Source organism: Pongo pygmaeus, chromosome 21 (assembly GCF_028885625.2).
Source record: "Pongo pygmaeus isolate AG05252 chromosome 21, NHGRI_mPonPyg2-v2.0_pri, whole genome shotgun sequence".
NCBI classification, from domain to species: Eukaryota; Metazoa; Chordata; class Mammalia; order Primates; family Hominidae; genus Pongo; species Pongo pygmaeus.
Window position 1 is genome coordinate 21,116,899 of NC_072394.2, and position 19,867 is coordinate 21,136,765.

Sequence of the window (19,867 nt, forward strand, 5' to 3'; positions counted from 1 at the left end):
CCGCCCGCATTGGCCTCCCAAAGTCCTGGGATTACAGGCATGAGACACTGCGCCCGGCCTAATCCTTTTTTAAAAAGAACATTTTATTGAGGTATAATTTATGTACTTTGAAATTTAACCATGGAAAGTATTCAGTTTGATGAGTTTTAGTTTATACAGTTGTGTGATGATCACCATAATTTAGTTTAGAGCACTTCCTTCACTCCCAAAAGTTCACTTTGTAGTCATTCTTCATCTGATCTTCCCACCCCTAGGCAACAACTAATATACTTTCTATTTTTAAGATTTGCCTTTCTGGAAATTTAATAAGTAAACTCATACAATTTGAGGTGTCTTATGTCTGGTTTCTTTGCTTAGCATAATAGTTGCCTTTAAAAGTTTTATTGATACATAATAACGACACATATTTATGAAGTACATGTAATATTTGAATGTGTACATACAATATGAAATGATTAAATCAGAGTACTTAGTCTATCCATCACCTCAAACGTTTACTGTTTTTGTGTTGGGAACATTTCAAATCTTCTCTTTTAGCTATTATGACATATACAATATATTGGTGTTAACTATAGCCATCCTACTGTGCTATCAAACACTAGAACATATTCCTTCCATCCAACTCTATGTTCCTACGCATTAACCAATGCCTTTTCATTCCCCTAGGCCTGCCCTGTTCCCAACCTGTGGTAACCATTGTTTTACTTTCTACCTCCATGAGATCAACTTTCTTGTCTCCCACATATGAGTAAGAATATGTGATGTTTGTGTTTCTGTGTCTGGCTTATTTCACTTAACATAATGACCTCCAGTTCCATCCATTTTGGTGTAGAATAACAGAATTTAATTATGCTTTTATGGCTGAATAATTTTCCACTGTGTATATATAGGACATTTTATTTATCATTCATCCACTGATGGATACTTAGGTTGATTCCATGTTTTGGCTACTGTGAACAGTGCTACTACAATAAACATTAGGGTGCATGTATTCCTTTGGTATACTGATGTCCTTTTTTTTTTTTTCTTGAGGAGTCTTGTTCTGTCACTCAGGCTGGAGTGCAGTGGCGTGATCTTGGCTCACTGCAACCTCTGCCTCCCAGGTTCAAACGATTTTCCTGCCTCAGTCTCCCAAGTAGCTGGGATTACAGGTGTGCACCACGACATCTGGCTAATTTTTGTATTTTTATTAGAGACAGGGTTTCACCACGCTGGCCAGGCTGGTCTCGAACTCTTGACCTCAAGTGTTCCACCAGCCTCAGCCTCCCAAAGTGCTGGGATTATAGGCACGAGCCACCACACCCTGCCTGATTTCCTTTCCTTTGTATAAATACCAAGTTTTAAGATTGCTTCATTGTATGGCAGTTCGATTTGTAGTTTTAAAAAGAACCTCCATATCATTTTCTATAATGGCTGTACTAATTTACATTCCCAGCAGCAGTGTATAAGAATTGCCTTTTCTCCACATCTTGCCATTATTTTTTTTTTGTCTTTTTTGATAATACCCATCCTAACTGGGGTAAGGGGATCTCTCATTGTAACTTGCATTTCCCTGGTGATTAGTGAGGTTGAGCATTTTTCCGTATACTTGTTGCCTATTTGTATGTCTGTCTTCTTTTGAGACATGCCTATTCAGATCCCTTGCCACTTTTTAATTAGATTATTTGGTTTTTGTGTCAAGTTGTTAGAGTTCCTTGTATATTCTGTATATTAGTCCCTTATAAGATGAATAGTTTGCAAATATTTTCTTCTATTCTATATGTTGTCTCTTCACTCTGTTGTTTTACTTGCTATGCAGAAGCTTTCTAGTTTCATATAGTCCCATTTGTCAATTTTTGGTTTTGTTGCCTGTGATTTTGAGGTCTCCGTCACAAAATCTTAGCCTAGACCAATTCCTGAAGCATTTTCCCTAAGTTTGCTTCTAGCAGTTTTATGATTTCAGGTCCTACACTAAGTCTTTAATCTGCTTTTAGCAGATTTTTTTGCATATGGTAAAAGATAGGGGTATAGTTTTATTCTTCTGCATGTGGCTGTCCAGTTTTCCTAGTACCATTTATTAGACAGTGTCCTTTTCCCAATGTATATTCTTGGTGACTTTGTTAAAAATCAGTTGGCTGTAAATACATGAATGTTTTTCTGTGCTATTTACTCTATTCATTGTTCTAGTATATATAGAAAGGATGCCTCCCACTTTGTTCTTTATGCTTACATTGCTTTGGCTATTTTGAGATTTTTTGTGGTTCCTTACAAACTTTAGGAGTGTTACTTCTATTTTTGTGAAGAATGTCATTGGTAGTTTGATAAGGATTGCATTAAATTTGTAGATTGCTCTGGGTAGTATGGTCATCTTAACAACATTAATTCTTTTGCTCCTTAAGCGTGGCATGTCTTTCCATTTGTGTCCTCATCAGTTTTTTTCATCAGTATTTTTTGGTTTTCATTGCCTAGGCCTTTTATCTCTTCGTTAAATTTTTTCCTAGGTATTTAAATTTTTTGTAGCTACTATAGTTGGGATTGCTTTTTCGATTTTTCAACTAGTTCATTATTAGTGTATAGAAATGCTACTGATTTTAGTATGTTGATTTTTATCTCCTGCAACTTTACTGAATTTGTGTGTTCTGAGTTTTTTGGTGAAGTCTTTAGAATTTTTTGTATGTAAGATCATCTTGTCTGTAAAGAGGGATAATTTGCCTTTCTGTTTTCCAATTTGGATACCTATTTCTTTATCTTGCCTTATTCTAAGACTTCCACTACTATGTTAATAAGAGAGGTGAAAGTAGGCATTTGATTCATGTTTCAGTTCTTGGAGGAAAGGCTTTCAGCTTTCCCCTATTCATTATGATGTTAGCTGTGGGTTTGTAATATGTGGCTTATATTATGTTGAGGTATGTTTTTTCTATACCTAATTTGTTGACAGTTTTTATCAGGATGGGATGTTAACTTATATAAAATGCTTTTCCTGCATCTATTGAGAGGATCATAATTTTTGTCTTTCAATCTGTTGATGTGATATATCACATTTATTGATTTGCGTATGTTCAACCTCCTTTGCATCCCTGAGGTAGATTCCACTGATCATGGTATATTATCTTTTTGATGTGTTGCTAGGTTCAGTTTGCTAGTACTCTTGAAGATTTTTACTGTATGTTCATTAGGGACTTTTTTTGCTGTTGTTTCCTTAGTATCAGAGTAATGCTGGTCTCATAGATCAAGTTTGAAAGAGTTCCTGCCTCTTCATGTTTTTGGAATAATTTGAGAATTAATGTTAGTTGTTCTTTATAAGTTGAATGTAGCAGCAATGCCATCTGGTCCTAGATTTTTCACTGTTGGGAGGCTTTTTATTATGGATTCAATCTCATTACTTATTATTAGTCTGTTCAGGTTTTGTATTCCTTTTTTTTCAAGATTGAAAAATTGCTATTTATTTAAAAAAACTTCTGAATTAAATAGGGAAATGGCAATAACTGGTATATACATTAATTCAAAATATTTTCACTGAGCACTAAATAGAATAGTTTCCAATCTTTTCACTAAGAACCCCTTTTAAAGGATGCCTAAAACTGGCCAGGTGCAGTGGCTCAGGCCTTTAATCCCAACACTTTGGGAGGCCGAGGTGGGCGGATTACGAGGTCAGGAGTTCGAGACCAGCCTGGCCAACACAGTGAAACCCCATCTCTACCAAAAAATATAGAAAAAAATTAGCTGGGCATGGTGGTGGGAGCCTGTAATCCCAGCTACTCGGGAGGCTGAGGCAGAATTGCTTAAACCTGGGAGGCGGAGATTGCAGTGAGCCGAGATGGTGCCATTGCACTCCAGCCCGGGCAACAGTGCGAGACTCTGTCTCAAAAAAAAAAAAAAAAAAAGGCCGGGCACGGTGGCTCACACCTGTAATCCCAGCATTTTGGGAAGCTGAGGCAGGTGGATCATGAGGTCAGGAGTTCAAGTCCAGCCTGGCCAAAATGGTGAAACCCCATCTCTACTAAAAATACAAAAAATTAGCTGGGCGTGGTGGCACGCGCCTGTAATCCCAACTACTCTGGAGGCTGAGGCAGAGAACTGCTCAAACCTGGAGGGGCGGAGGTTGCAGTGAGCCGAGATCACACCACCGCACTCCAGCCTGGGCGACGGAGTGAGACTGTCTCAAAAAAAAAAAAAAGCCTAAAATTTAGTTTATTTAGGTCTTTAATCAAGAAATCTAAAGCTGCTAATCAGAGTTTTGAATCACCATTAGATGACTAGGCTAACAACCTTCAGGTCATATAATGTGGATTTTAAAAGCTTTGTTTAAACTATACTTTCTAACAGAGGGGATTCGTTGGTCTCAGGTGATTAATCACAGGTTCAAGTGTGAGACACTGTATATACACAGACAAAACAGAGTAATAGGTATCATTTATAAGGATAAATAACATATGGTCCTAGTATATTCAAGGGGAATAATGTCTAATTTTTATGGGTGTACAATTAGTGATGGGCAGGGAGACAGATACAAATGACTAACCCACAAGGGAGAACCTAACAAGGGCAATAGAAGAGATAAAAGTCCTGTGCCCTAGGGATGCAGCAGAAAGGGTGCTGGGAGGCTTTAGGGATCAGGTGGCATCTAGGTCAGATCAAGATATGAATGGATGTCAATGTGTGTGGGAGGGACCTTCAAGGCTGGAGAAAACAAAGTGAGCCAAAACACTGAGCCACAGGAGTACTCCCTGCTCAGATGACAGTGAAGCATTTGTTCTGAGTAAAAATATGTAATCTAATAAAAGACTGCATAAAACACTGGAAAACCTCACGCAACAAGAGCAGGAAACAGTGCTTGTGAGTATTTCTTAACAGCAATTCAAAAGAGTATCTGAGGTGGCCTGTGGAACGAACGAAAGAACAAAATATCTTCCTAAAGGCAGAGGCACCACATGCTGTTGGTGGAGGTTAAGTAGCCAAGGATCACACCGCAAGCCCACCTCCATTCTGAGACCCCAGTCCTTGGAATCAAATCCACAGCAAAAATCTTCCTTAATGGAAAATCTCTCCCTTCCCAAAATGTAAAACAAAAACAATATAAGCAAACAAAACTGAAAACAAAAAGAGATAATCAGAGCAAGCTTTAGCCTCTCATACTTCACCTATGCCCCAACTGCCATGTTACTGAGAACAGGGTCTGCCCCATTACTTAAATGGATTCATTACTGCAGAACATGACAAAATTTAGCATATCATTGATCCTACTATGTCCCTCCCTATAAAAAAAAAGTAAACAAACACCACACAAAATATAACCTTACCCTGAATAAAAGTCACCATCGTCCTAAGGATCCTACTGTAATGTGACTACCCTAACCCAGGAAACCTTAATCCTGTTCTGACCTATTCACACAAAAAATCCCCATTCTAAGAGCTTTGGAAGCATTACAAACATTGTTGCATTAGATTCCTCTTTTGAGGTATTCTGAAGCCTTGAAACACAGCAAATTTACATATTTTTCTATACTACCACTGAAGGGTAATTATCATAAAAGGCCTACAACCAAAATCCTCATCCCCTGATTCTCAGGCTATTTTTTTTCTCCCTCAGATCAAATAATAGGAAACACACACAAAAAGATGAAAAGTCATACAAAAATAAAAACATAGAATCTGTAAGTGTCATCACACTAACAGTCTTAACTGTGCTAAAGAGAAAAAGAATTTATTTGGTTTACTCAAGCTCTGGGCATTTTATAAAGTACTCAAGACATTAACAGCTTATAAAAATAGTGAAAAAATTTAGGTGGGAGCATAAAACTAACTCCTTCATTCAAAATGCCAAGTTCACAAGAAGGGATTTGTGGCAAACTGTCTGCACAGGGCTGCCTCAGACACCAGCCCAATGGGGCTGACGGCTTTGGCCTTTGTGCTCAGGTCAGCTTCTGAGGTGCAGGATGTTGGCAGATGCCTGCTTGAGGTACGTGGAGGAGCCCTGAGGGCTGCTGCCTGGTGTTCTGTGCTGCACATTTGATGCCCTTCAGCACCTGTTGCCAATGCCTCAGCTTTGTCAAGTGCTTCTGGACCAGTGTGTGTTTCTGTTGTAATTCATTCCTTAGTTCTGAGACATCCTCTTTGGTAACTTGCTCTGGTGCCTGGACAAATAATTGCAATCGTTTTTGTAAGAAAACATTCTGCCTGTGTTGCAATATCCAGAAACTCCTAGATATACTGATCAACAGCAGTTTGAATGTTTTCCTGACCAGTGCCATTGACATAGTCCTGACTCACCAGAGAAGCAAAGCAAGCCTCAAAAGATGACTCCAGCTCATTCACCAGGTACTGTTAGAAGGTCTCAGAGTATCTGGTGCTGCCTGAAGAAGTGAAGCCTGGCCCCAGAGCTCCAATGTGGGTAGTGGGGGCCCTGGTGGCTGCCAAGAGAATATACCACCTAGTGGAGCCACCATGTCTCGAATAGCCTGTATTTCTTTATGATTCAATCTTGTTATATAAAATGCATCTAGGAATTTATTCATTTCCTCTAGGTTTTCCACTTTGTTAGTGTATGATTGTTCATAAGAGTCTCTAATGAACCTTTGCATTTTTGTGGAATCAGTTGTAATGTTTCCTTTTTCATTTCTAATTTTATTTATTGGGTCTTCCTCTTTTTATTGTTGGTTAGTCTAGCTACTGGTTTATTGATTTTCTTTATCTTAAAAAACAACAACAACTTTCGCTGTCATTGTTTCCTTGTAGATTTTGTCTCTATTTTGTTTTATTCTGCTCTGGTCTTTATTATGTCTTCCTTTTACTAATTTGGGGTTTGGTTTTTCTTTCCTTGAGGTGTCTCATTATTAGGTTATTTGAAGTCTTTCTGCTTTTTGACTCTAGTTATTTATTGTTACAAATTTCCTTCATGGCAATGCTTTTATTGTATCCCATAGGTTTTGAGATGTGTGTTTCCAATATTTTTTACTTGAAGAAATGTTTTTATTTCTTTCTTAATTTCTTCATTGACCATCATTCAGGAATATGTTAATTTCCATGTATTTGTAGTTTCTAAAGTTCCTCTTGTTATTGATTTATAGTTTTATTTCACTGTTGTCTGAGAAGATGCTAGATGTGATTTCAATTTTTTTTTTTTTTTTTTTTTGAGACAGAGTCTCGCTCTATCGCCCAGGCTGGAGTGCAGTGGCGCGATCTCAGCTCACTGCAAGCTCCGCCTCCTGGGTTCATGCCATTCTCCTGCCTCAGCCTCCCGGGTAGCTGGGACTACAGGCGCCCACCACCATGCACAGCTAATTTTTTGTATTTTTAGTAGAGATGGGGTTTCACCGTGTTAAGCCCAGTCTCGAACTCCTGACCTGGTGATTCGCCCTCCTTGGTGTCCCAAAGTGCTGGGATTACAGGCATGAACCACCGCACCCAGCCTTAATTTTTAAAAATTTGTTGAGGCCAGGTTTGGTGGCTCACGCCTGTAATCCTAGTATTTTGGAATCTGAGGATCCTCAAGTGGGAGGATTGTTTGAGGCCAGGAGTTTGAGACCAGACTGGGCAACATAGTGAGACTTTGTCTCTACAAAAAGTTGAAAATTAGCTAGGCATTGTGGTGTGCACCTATAGGCCTTGTTACTTGGGAGGCTGAAGAGGGGATCATTTGAGCTCAGGAGTTCAAGGCTGCAGTGAGCTATGATCACAGCACTGTACTCCTGCTTGGATGACAGAGCGAGACCGTGTCTAAAAAAAAAAATGTTGAGACTTGTTTTGTGGCCTAATGTATGGTCTACCCTGGAGAATGTTCCATGTGCTGATGAGAAGAATGTGTGTTCTACAGCTGTTGGATAAAAGATTCTGAAAATGTCTGTTAGGTCCATTTGGTCTAAAGTGCAGTTTAAATCCAGTCTTTGTCGATTTTCTGTTTAGATGATCAAATGCTGACAGTGGAGTGAAGTTCTCAATAGTTATTGTCTTGGAATCTTTATTTTTATAGTGAATAATATTTGCTTTATGTATCTGAGTGCTCTGTTGTTGGGTATATATATATTTAGAGTTGTTATCTACTCTTACACTCCGGTAGCATTTTTGCTACGAAGTGAATCTCCTGGGTTGGATGTTATATTACTTGGTATTTCATGTCTTTGGATCAGCGTGAATAATAGTGCTGGCTGAGCCTTACAGGACTAGAAAGGCAAATCCATGTTTGGAATAAATCCAGGTATTTATCCCTGTGAGGTTGAACCACTGTATTTTAGAGGCTGGCAGGTGGCTGATGTAGTCAGTTTGTCCCCAAGTAAGTAGTTTATTTTCTTGAGAAATAGTGTCACATTAGGGACTCAACTTTCTGCTGATACATGCTGGGTAGTTCTTGGCAATTCTTTAGGTATCTATGTACCATTTTCTTCCTTTATCAAGACCAACACTTGTGCACTGGGTTATCCTTAGACATAATCATAATTACTGGCCTGGTGGCTGGGAGAGGAGGTTGGACCAGCTCCTGGGAGAGCAGTACCTATTCCCTTGTGAACATAATTTGCAGGTACAGTACAAAATGAAAATATGGGGACCTTTGTTCAAAAGGTAGAGGAAAACATGCCATAAAAACAAAGTTTCTTTTTTTCTGTGGTCCTTTTCTCTTGCTTAAGTGTTTTAAATAATATATATAAGGCCGCACACGGTGGCTCATGCCTGTAATCCCAGCACTTTGGGAGGCTGAGGTGGGTGGATCATGAGGTCAGGAGTTTGAGATCAGTCCGGCCAACATGGTGAAACCCCGTCTCTACTAAAAATACAAAAATTAGCCAGGCATGGTGGTGCACGCCTGTCATCCCAGCTACTTGGGAGGCTGAGGCAGGAGAATTGCTTGAATCCAGGAGGCAGAGGTTGCAGTGACCTGAGATCATGCCACTGCACTCCAGCCTGGGCAACAGAGCGTGACTCCATCTCAAAAAAAAAAAGTATATATATATATATATATACACATATAAATAAAATTATGTATATATATGTATGTGTATGTGTGGGTGTGTATATATTTCTTGACCTTTCCTGTTCATCATTATATTGTGCGTTGTCCATTTAAATCAGCACAATCAGTGAAATGACACAATTTCTACTTTGTTGCTCCTATTAGGATGTTTTTTTTTAGAACGTTAGAAATGTTGCAGAAACTAATTCAACCTTTGTTTTTGTTTTTGTTTTTTTTAGACAAGGTCTCGCTTTATTGCCCAGGCTTGAGTGCAGTGGCGCAATCACAGCTCACTGCAGCCTCAACTTCCCAGGCTCAGGTGATCCTCCCACCTCAGCCTCTCAAGTAGCTTGGACTACAGGCATGTGCCACCACACCTGGCTAGTTTTTTGTAGAGATGGGATTTTGTCACTTTGGCCAGGCTGGTCTTGAATTCCTACGCTCAAGCAATCCACCCAACTTGGCATCAGAAAGTGTTGGGATTACAGACATGAACCACTGTGTCTAGTCTAATTCAACTGTTTTACTTCACTTCTCCATATGCGCATTCTACCGGTGCACTCTAACTTCAAGTTGAGTAAGAAACAGACAAAAAGTAGCTATGAGTTGCCTTATGTTTCCAGTCCCTTCTGTGTGATCATTTTCAACACAAGTGGTTGGCTAATAAGAGGAACTTGAGCAGGAAATGCGTTGACCGGGTTCCTTGGCTGTTTATGCTAAGACATTATCTTCTGAGTTCAAATCAAATTCTGGGTCCAAATGGACAGTGATGTCTCTTGGGGCTGTCAGTGTCCCAGATTACTCAGATATAAATGTGTTTAATATGGAAGAGGAGCACAGAATTCTGGTGAACCCACAATGTGCAGTGAAACTCAAAATGAGTATGAGGAAAGTTATGGAAGTTGAAGGGCAAGCATCACAAATACCATTTACAAAAGGATAGGCATATTGCATGTATCTTCCCTGTGCTGGACAAGGGTTGTGTGCAGCTATGTAGGGCACATGCTCATTAAGCTGGCCTTAATTGTGAAGGTTCCGTGGTAATGAATGGTGGAAATGCTATTCATAAGGAAGGATGGGCCATCTGTACACACCCAGATGGTCTGTGGCTGGGAGCATGGCCCAGGCAATCTTGGGCATCCATGGAGATGTTCCTGTGTCATTTTTTAGGATCCCAGGTTTTCCTCAACAAGGGTCTGACCTCTACAAAATAGACATGCATTGGCTGAGCATCCCAACATCGGTAGAGCTCTGCCACTCTAACTACAAGGCCTTCAGCTCACATATTTGGGCAATAATTCTGCCTTCTATCCAAGAAGATAAAGGCCTTGTAAGCACTCACCAAGGAGTCCTGGTTTACTTAACCATTAACTGTTTGCTAATGGCTGAATGAAGTCTTCAATTTCTCAAGGTCCTTCTGCAGGTGGTAATGCAGATCGGCGATAATCAGTCTACTCTGCTCTTTGTAGGCATTTTCCCTACATTTTCAAAGGCCTGCATCATCACACCTGCCGCAGCTTTCTCTATCATTGAGGCATTTTCTCAGGAAATCACCTGTGAAATATTTTGCAGCTAACCACCTACCTGTGCCCCGCCAGCCAACCTGCTTTACTCCTGCCAGGAAGGTGAGTGGTCCCCAGATCCCTATTTTACCACCTGTTTTATCAGACTGTTCTTGGTATCACCTGTGTTGGAGGGAGTTCTCTGCAAAGACCAATATGGGACTGCATATACAGAGATTTTATTTCAAGATATGATTGTGAGAGAATGATGAGGGGAGCACTTACTTAGTCTATTTGAGCTGTTATAACAAAATACCACTGACTAGGAAATGTATAAAGAGGACTTTATTTTCCCAGAGTTCTGGAGGCTGGGAAGTTCAACATCAAAACATCAGTAGGTTCAGTTGTCTGTTGAGGGCTCATGTCTGTTTCCAAGATGATGCCTTCATGCTGCGTCTTTTGGAAGAGAGGAGCATTGTGTCCTCACAGAGCAGAAAATAGAAGGGCCACAGGACAAACTCCCTCTATCAAGCCTTTTCATAAGGGCACCTGATCCCATTCGCAAAGCTCTGTCTATCTTCGTGACTTGACTTAATCACTTCCAACGGTCCCACCTCCTAATACTGTTACACTGTTTCAACAATAAACAGTTTATGTAGAGTTTCAACATAAATTAAGGAGGGGACAAAACATCCAAACCAAGGAAGGCTGGGAGGGCAGCCAGAGGGAAGGAAAGTGCAAGAGGAGGTTTGGTGGAGGTGTTCTAGACTGTTTGCAGTCCAGGGAGGTTGGGGAGAGTGTCAGTAACAGGCCTGCCTTGGTATCCCTGCTCTGCAGTCACTGGCTAAGAGCAGTCCTTAGAAAGCACAGCCTGGCACAAATACAACAAGAATATGTGCTCAGTAAGAAAGAGACCACATTTCCCCAATAGCCCAGGTAATGCCCTCCCCTCAACTGGCATCTCTGTTCCCTAAACGTTGACCTCTTTTCTCTGAATCTCTTGGGGACACATGGGTTGAATTCAGGTTCTCTGTACCCCTCTGGATTCTGTCTGCCTTTGTTATATCTTCATGAACAAGTTATGCAGCCTCAACTAAAGCTTGTAACAAAGCAAAAGTTACTCTCCTGAGTGTGTCCTCTGATGGCTGGTGAGATATGACTTCAAGACGAAGCCTCACCCACACTCCCTGTACAAAAACGCTTCTCACGTAAGTGTCTCTTTAAGTGCTTACTGTAGTATGACTTATTGCTAAATTTTCGTCCACACTCTTGGCATTCATAAGGCCTCTCTCCTGTGTGTATTCTTTCATGCACAGTGAGGTCTGACTTACTGGTATATCCTCGCTTACACTCCTGGCACACAAAAGGCTTCTCCTTTGAGTGTATCCGCCAGTGGTGTCTGGTGAGACTTCTCTTCCAGCTGAAGCCTTGCCCACACACATTACACACGAAGGGCTTCTCCCCTGAGTGTGTCCTCTGGTGTGTGAGGAGATTTCCCTTCCAGTTGAAGCCTCGCCCACACTCCTTGCATACAAAAGGCTGCTTGCCAGAATGTGCAAGCTGGTGTTTCACAAGGTTTGACTTCCAGATAAATCCTTGCCCACATTCACTACAAATGAAAGGCTTCTCCCCTGAGTGTGTCTTCTGGTGGAAGAGGAGAGTTGACTTTAGGATGAAGCCTCGCCCGCAATCCTTGCAATTAAATGGCCTTTCCCCTGAGTGTGTCCACTGATGTCTAAGAAGATTTGCCTTCAAACTAAAACTTTTCTCACACTGCTTGCACATGAAGGGCTTCTCTCCTGAGTGTGTCCTCTGATGTATGGTGAGATTTGGCTTCAAGGTAAAGCCTCGCCCACAATCCCTGCAGAAAAAACGTTTCTCACCCAAGTGTGCCCTCAGGTGCTTGTTATAGGAGGACTTATCCCGAAACCTTCGCCCACACTCCCGACATCCATAAGGCTTCTCCTCTGAGTGTGTCCTCTGGTGTAAAGTGAAGGTTGACTTTTGGATAAAGCCTCGTCCACAGTCCTTGCACACAAAAGGCTTCTCCTCTGAGTGTGTGATCTGATGCTTCACAAGGGTTGACTTCTGAATAAATCCTTGCCCACATTCACTACAAACAAAAGGTTTCTCCCCTGAGTGTGTTCTCTGGTGGTAGACAAGAGTTGACTTTTGGCTAAAGCTTCGCTCACAATCCTTGCACACAAAAGGCTTCTCCCCTGAGTGTGTTCTCTGGTGTCTGAGGAGACTTCCTTTCACGCTAAAACTTTGCTCACACTGCCTGCACGCGAAGGGCTTCTCCCCTGAGTGTGTCCTCTGGTGTGTGATAAGGTGTGACTTATTGCTAAAGCCTCGGCCACACTCCTGGCATCTGTAAGGCTTCTCTCCTGAGTGTATTCTCTTGTGCACAACGAAGTATGACTTATTAGTATAGCCTCGCCCACACTCCTTGCACACAAAAGGCTTCTCCCCTGAATGCGCCTTCAAGTGCTTGTTGTATGAGGACTTATCGTTAAACCTTCGCCCACACTCCTGGCATTCATAAGGCTTCTCTCCTGTGTGTGTTCTCTCATGCACAGTGAGGTATGACTTACTGGTATAGCCTCGTCCACACACCTTGCACAGAAAAGGCTTCTCTCCTGAGTGTGTCCTCTGGTGTCTGAGGAGATTTGCCTTGAGGCTGAAGCCTCGCCCACACTCACTGCACACATAGGACTTCTCTGCTGTGTGTGTGTTCTGGTGCAAGAGCAATGCTGACTCATCTCTAAAGCCCTGGTGACACTCCCTGCATGTAAAAAGTTTCTGCCTGGAATGTGCTTTTTTGTGTATGATTACTATTGTCTTCCGGCTGAAGTCTTGCCCACGCTCTGCACACTTGAATGCTCCCCATCTTGAATTTTCTATTTCTTTCAATACTTTGTCTATTTCTGTAGGATTCTCCCTCTGGCCTCGACTAGACTCTATTTCCACTACACTGTTCCTCCTCCTTGAGCTTACTGCATGTCTTAGGGGTGGGCTGGAAAATGCCATGGGCTTAGTGCTTTTTTCTTTCTCTTGACCTTCAGCTGTGTCACTCTGGAAGCTTTGATCAGAAAATTGTAGTTGCTGTTGCCTCTGATGTGCAAGTCCAAGATTCTTGGGCCGCAGGACATGTTCTGCATATATTCCTGGAGAATAGACCAACAATGAGACTGAATCAGTAATGAAAAGTCTTCTATCAAAGAAAAACCCAGGACCAGATTGCTTTACTGCTTAATTCTAGTAAACTCATAAAGAACAACAAACACCAGTTCTTTTCAAACTATTCCAAAAAATTGAAGCAGGGCAGGGAGGAATTCTTCCTAACTCATTCTACAAGGCCAGCATTATCCTGATACCAAAACCAGACAAGGACACAGCAAAAACAGAGAACTACAGGCCAATATCCCTGATGATGCTAAATGGAAAAATCCTCAACAAAATACTAGCAAACCCAATGCAACAACACAGAAAAGATAATATACCATGATCAAATGAGATTTATGTTAGGTATGCAATCATGATTCAACATACACAAATCAATACTTGTGACACATCACATCAACAGAGTGAAAGACCAAAAGACATATGATCATCTCAACAGATATAGAAAAAGATTTGATATGATTCAAAATCCCATTATGATAAAAACTTTTATTTTTTTGAGACAGGGTCTCACTGTGTCACCCAGGCTGGAGTGCAGTGGCATGATCATGGCTCACTGCAGCCTCGACCTCCCAGGCTTAGACGATCCTCCCACCTCAACTTTCCAAATAGCTGGACTACAGGTGCCTGCCTGTAGTCAAGCCACAGGTGCCATTGCCTGGATAATTTTTGTATTTTTTGTAGAGATGGGATTTCGCCATGTTGTCCAGGCTGGTCTCAAATTCTTGAGCTCAAGCAATCTGCCCATCTTGCCCTCCCAAAGTGATGAGATTAAAGACATAAGCCACCACACCCGGCCTATGATAAAAACTTAAATCAGGTGTACAGGAAACATATCACAACATAATATAGACAATATGTTCCAAACCCACAGCAAACATCTTAGTGAATGGGGAAAAGGTAAAAGTCTTTCCTCTAAGAACTGGAAAAAGATTCGAATGTCTACTTTCACCACTCTTATTACCATAGTTCTGGGAGTCCTAGTCAGAACTATGGTAAGAGAAAAAAATAAGGCAAGAAAAGGAAATAAAAGGCATCCAAGCTGGAAAACTGAAGTCAAATTGTCTCTTTTTGCAGATGACATGATCATACCTATAGAAAACTTAAACACTCTTCGAACTGATGAATGATGTCAATAAATTTGCACAATACGAAATCAGAAAAAAAAATCAGTAGTGTTTCTATATGCCAATAATAACTAGCTGAAAAAGAAATCAGGAAAGCAATCCCGTTTATAATTGGTACAAAAAAGTATATGAATAAACTTAACCCCAAATTAAATGTTCTCTATGTTAAAAACAATGAAATAAATGGACGAGGACACAAATGAAAAGACATCTTATGTTCGTGGAGCAAAATAATACTGTTGAGATGACCATACTGCCCAAAGCAATCTACAGATTCACTGCAATACCTATTAAAATACCAGTGACATTCTTTATAAAAATAGACAAAATACTCCTAGAATTCATAAGGAACCAAAAAGACCTCCAATAGGCAATAGTGAGCATAAAGAACAAAGTGGGAGGCATCATACTACCTCACTTCAAAATATAATACAAAGCTAGTGTCACCAAAACAGCATGGTATTGGTCTAAAAATAGACACTGGCCAGACACAGTGGCTCACACCTGTAATTCCAGTGCTCTGAGAGACTGTGGCAGGCGGATTGCTTGAGGCTAGGAGTTCGAGTTCAGCCTGGGCAACACGATGAGACCCCATCATTACAAAAGATTTAAAAAAATTAGCTGGGCATGGTGGCACATGCCTGTAGTCCTAGCTACTTGAGACAGGAGGATCACTTAAGCCCAGGAGTTAGAGGCTGCAGTGAGCTATGATGGCACCACTGCACTCCTGCCTGGGTGGACAGAGCAGGACCCTGTCCATAAAAACAAAAACAAAAATGAAATACACATAGACCAATAGAAGAGAATAGATAATCTACAAATAAATCCATATATTTACAGCCAACTGATGTTTGACAAAGGCACTAAAAACATACCTTAGGGTAAGGACAGAATCTTTAATACATGGTATTAGAAAAAGTGAATTCCAAAATGTGTAAGAATGAAATGAGATGCTTGTTTCTCATACTATACAAAAATAAACTCAAAATAGATTAAAGACAACATGAGTTCCACAATTATAAAACAACTTGAAGAAACACAGGAGAAATGCTTCAGGACACTGGCCTAAACTAGCCATATTTTATGGCTAAGACTTCAAAATCATAAGCAACAAAAGCAAAAATACACACATGCGACTACATTAAACTAAAAACTAAAAAGCTTCTGTACAGCAAAGGAAAGTATCAATAGTGAATATACAAAATGTAGAATGGGAGGAAATATCTGCAAAGTATTCATCTTACAAGGGACTAATATATGGAATATACAAGAAGTCAAACAACAACAACAAAAACTCCAACTAAAAAGTGGGAAAAGGATCTGAATAGACATTTCTCAAAATAAGACATACAAATGGGCAACAGGTATATAAAAAAATGCTCATCATCACCAATCATCAGGGAAATGCAAATCACACTGAGAGATCCTCTTACCCCAATTAGGATGGCTATTATCAAAAAGACAAAAAATAACAAATAATGGCAAAGATGCAGAAAAAAGGCAATAATTATACACTCTTGGTGTATAATTAGTACAGCCATTATGGAAAATGGTATGGAGGTTCCTTAAAAAACTACAAATAGAACTACGATACAATCCAGCAATCCCACTACTTCATATTTATCTAAAGAAAAGGAAATCAGTATGGCAAAAGGATACCTGTACCCCCATGTTAACATTATTCACAATAGTCTAGATATGGAATTAACCTAAATGTCCATCAGTGGTTGAATGGATAAAGAAAATGTAGTACGTATATATAATGGAATATTAGTCAACCATAAAGAAGAATAAGAATACTGCTGTCATTTACAGCAGTATCATTAGAATCATTAACTAATGATATAATCAGTATCATTAGTTCATTATGTTAGGTGAAATAAGCCAGGCACAGAAAGCCAAATATTGCATATTGTCACTCATATGTGGGAGCAGAGGCTAGGAAAGGGAGATGGAAGGGAGAACAAAGAGCAGTTGATTATGGGTACAAAAATATAGTTAGATAGAAGAAATAAGTGTTTGATAGCACAGTAAGGTGACTACAGTTAACTGTAATTTATATTTCAAAATAGAAAAAAATTGAGTATACAGAGAAATGATAAATATTTGAGGTTATGGATCCTGATTTGATCATTACATATGGTATGCATATATCAAAATTCCACATCTACTCCATAAATAATGTACAATTATTATGTATCAACAAATAAGAAAATAATCCCCCCAAAACTAATACAGAATAGTAGGCATCTACAAAGGGGAGATATTTATATATAAATGGAGAATAATAAAGAATTATCTTTTTTAATACATTAAAATGAATATTCATATTAAGAAAGGAAAAACTAAAGTGAAAAGAGAAATAGCAAACTGATAGAAAATACTGCTGGTACTATGACAGTCAATGTGCTTATTATTCAGGAAAAATACTCCAAAACTTGTCAGATATATGATTATATGAGCTTTCCTACATCATCTGTATGATTTCTAATTTTTCTGATCACTCAGATAATGACAGTTAAGTGTGCTGATTCTGTAAAGTTACAGGGTAACTTACAATGGTGTTATTTTGGCACTACCCACATACATCCCACCTTCTCATACCTGCACTGAACCAGCTTTGTCATTCTGCCAGTAACCTCACTTATGAGTTAAATAAAATCCTAACATATACTCCCATTACATTAAACATTCACACTTTCAGAAGTCAGTGGTAGACAAGAAGCCTTTTATTTTAATTCACTGACAGACAAATCAGCAAGCAATTGATGTGGGGACGAGAGAAGGGAGTTGATAATGGACTGAACATTAGCATCCCCCCCCAAATTAATATGTTGATGCCTTAACCCCCAATGTGATGGTATTTGGAGGTGGAGTTGTTGGGAGATAAACAGGTTTAGTTGAGTTCATGGGGTGAGCCCATGGGAGGACACAGCAAGAAGGTGGCAGCCTGCGAGCCAGGATGGGAACCCTCACAATGAAGCAAAGGTGCCAGCACCTTCATCTTGGAATTCCCAGATTCTAGAACTGTACGAAATAAATGTCTGTTGTTTAAGCCTCCCAGTCTATGATATTTCATCATTTCTACGATACTCAAGATGACTAAGAGTCTCTTCCCACCTATGTAAACTGAGGGAGTGGCACCGATCCAAAAGCAGAGACCTTATGCACGTGAAAACTCAGGCCAGCTCCAAATTTCTCAGTGGATGCCCCCACATTTTTTATGGGGTGGTGGGAAGCAAGGAATGGGAAAGAACTCCACAGTCTGTATGAACCTGCTTTTTTTGCAGACAATTGGACAAAGTCAACAACAATAACCATAAAAAAAAATCAACCTGCTAATTTTCTGACAGAGAGTATATACCTGTGTAATTCCACTTACATGAAGTTCTAAGATAGGTAAAATTAAGGCATATTGAACAAAATCCGAATAGTGATTTTCTCTGGTGGACGTGGGGGCAGGAAATGACTGGAAAAAGGCACAAAAGCACTTCTGGGGTGAGAGTAATTCTTTTGTGTTGTCATAGGGGTCCAGATTACACAAAGTTATGTGTATGTCAAAGCTCACTGAATGTTACACTTAAGATTTATGCATCTTATATAAATCCTAAAAAGAACCACAAAGAAACATTATAATACTACTTATTGATATGCATGCTGAAGTGTTTATGCGTAAAGGATAATGATGTCCACAATATTAAAGAGCATCAAAAGGAAGATGGACTTATGGATGGAGAGAGCAATGCACAGCTGGGTAAGTAAGCGATAAAGAATATTGAGCACAAAGCTAAATGCTGACTGTACGTGGCAGATCGACAGGTGTTCATTCTATAAGCCTTTCAACTTTTTAGTATCCACCAAAATATAATTGTTCAACATTTGCTTCACAAAAAAATGCTGGAGAAAAGGAAGTATTATAGGATGTAAACTCAAAATATATATGCCATGAAATAAGGAAAGTTAAATGAGGGTTACAGTCACCAAAAAAAAATCTAAGGAACTAATATTAATATTAAATGAAATAGATTATAATACAGTAACTATTATTAGGTTTTACAGATGAAATATGATGACCAGGATTTGCTTCAAAATAATCCAGGAATGGGAGATGAGGGTGAAAGTACAGAGGACACAAGATTCCCTATGAGCCAATAAAATTATAATAATTCTAACCCTGAATGTATTTAATAGTAGGCTAAAATATATAAAGTAAGTCCTACAAAACTTAGTAGATATGGAACAATCCACTATGAATATAGAAGATGTAAAAATCATCTTTTCAAGTATTGGATATTTCAAATTGCCCTCCCAAAAAAAACTATAAAGCCGCAGAAGAGTTACATAACAACAACAAAAATCTTTATATATTGGCCAAGCATGGTAGCTTACGTCTGTAATCCCAGCACTTTGGGAGGCTGAGGCGGGAGGATCACCTGAGGTCAGGAGTTCAAAACCAGCCTGGCCAACATGGTGAAACCTGTCTCTACTAAAAATACAAAAAAATTAGCCAGGCGTGGTGGTGAGGACATGTAGTCCCAGCTACTCAAGAGGCTAAGACAGGAGAATTGCTTGAACCTGGGAGGCGGAGGTTCCAAGGAGCCAAGATCGCGCCATTGCACTCCAGCCTGGGCTACAAGAGTGAAACTCCGTCTCAAAAAAAAAAAAAAATCTTTATATCCTTAAATCTTTGTGTCTTTATAAACTTGATCTAGGAAGGGTTTCTTAAACGAGACATAAAAGAGACTTCCAAGTACTTGAGGAGAACTGCAGCTGTGTAAGGCTAAATCTGTCCACACATTCTCCAAATAGGATATAAAGGTCAATAGAAACAGATGACCCCTGAAACTGACACGTAACAAGATAGAGAAAACTAAATTTATCATTGTTATAAGGAGAAAACTTAACACCACTTTTCAGCAGTCTCCTGTGGTCCCACTGTGAGGAGTGAGGGAAGCCAGTAAAACAGCATGAAAAGAGAAGAGAGGAACACAGGGCCTAACTGTGAACAAAAACTGCTCCAAGAAAGAACAAGTCCACCCTAGAGGTAAGAATCATCATCATCATCATCATCATCATCATCATCATCATCATCATCATGAGTCCTGATGAACCACTGCAGTGACTACAGGGAC

General features: G+C 39.8%; 1 protein-coding gene, 1 long non-coding RNA gene and 1 pseudogene across 8 annotated transcripts in view; 1 reads left to right on the plus strand and 2 right to left on the minus strand.

The window, feature by feature from the left end:
* Nucleotides 1–17,798, plus strand: LOC134738927 (uncharacterized). Its single transcript, XR_010125214.1, has 3 exons — nucleotides 1–748; nucleotides 10,393–10,548; nucleotides 13,491–17,798. It is a non-coding gene; the product is annotated as an uncharacterized LOC134738927 (long non-coding RNA).
* LOC129021896 (mediator of RNA polymerase II transcription subunit 28-like) lies at nucleotides 5,892–6,425 on the minus strand (annotated as a pseudogene).
* ZNF337 (zinc finger protein 337) overlaps nucleotides 10,756–19,867 on the minus strand; it is a 21,947-nt gene continuing 12,835 nt past the window's right edge. For all 7 annotated transcript variants that reach the window (XM_063659504.1, XM_054467874.2, XM_054467875.2 and 4 more), the window contains one exon: nucleotides 10,756–13,592. In XM_063659504.1, the coding sequence (XP_063515574.1) occupies nucleotides 11,587–13,592 (2,006 nt within the window). In that variant the 3' untranslated portion in view covers nucleotides 10,756–11,586. The remainder of the gene's footprint in view (nucleotides 13,593–19,867) is intronic.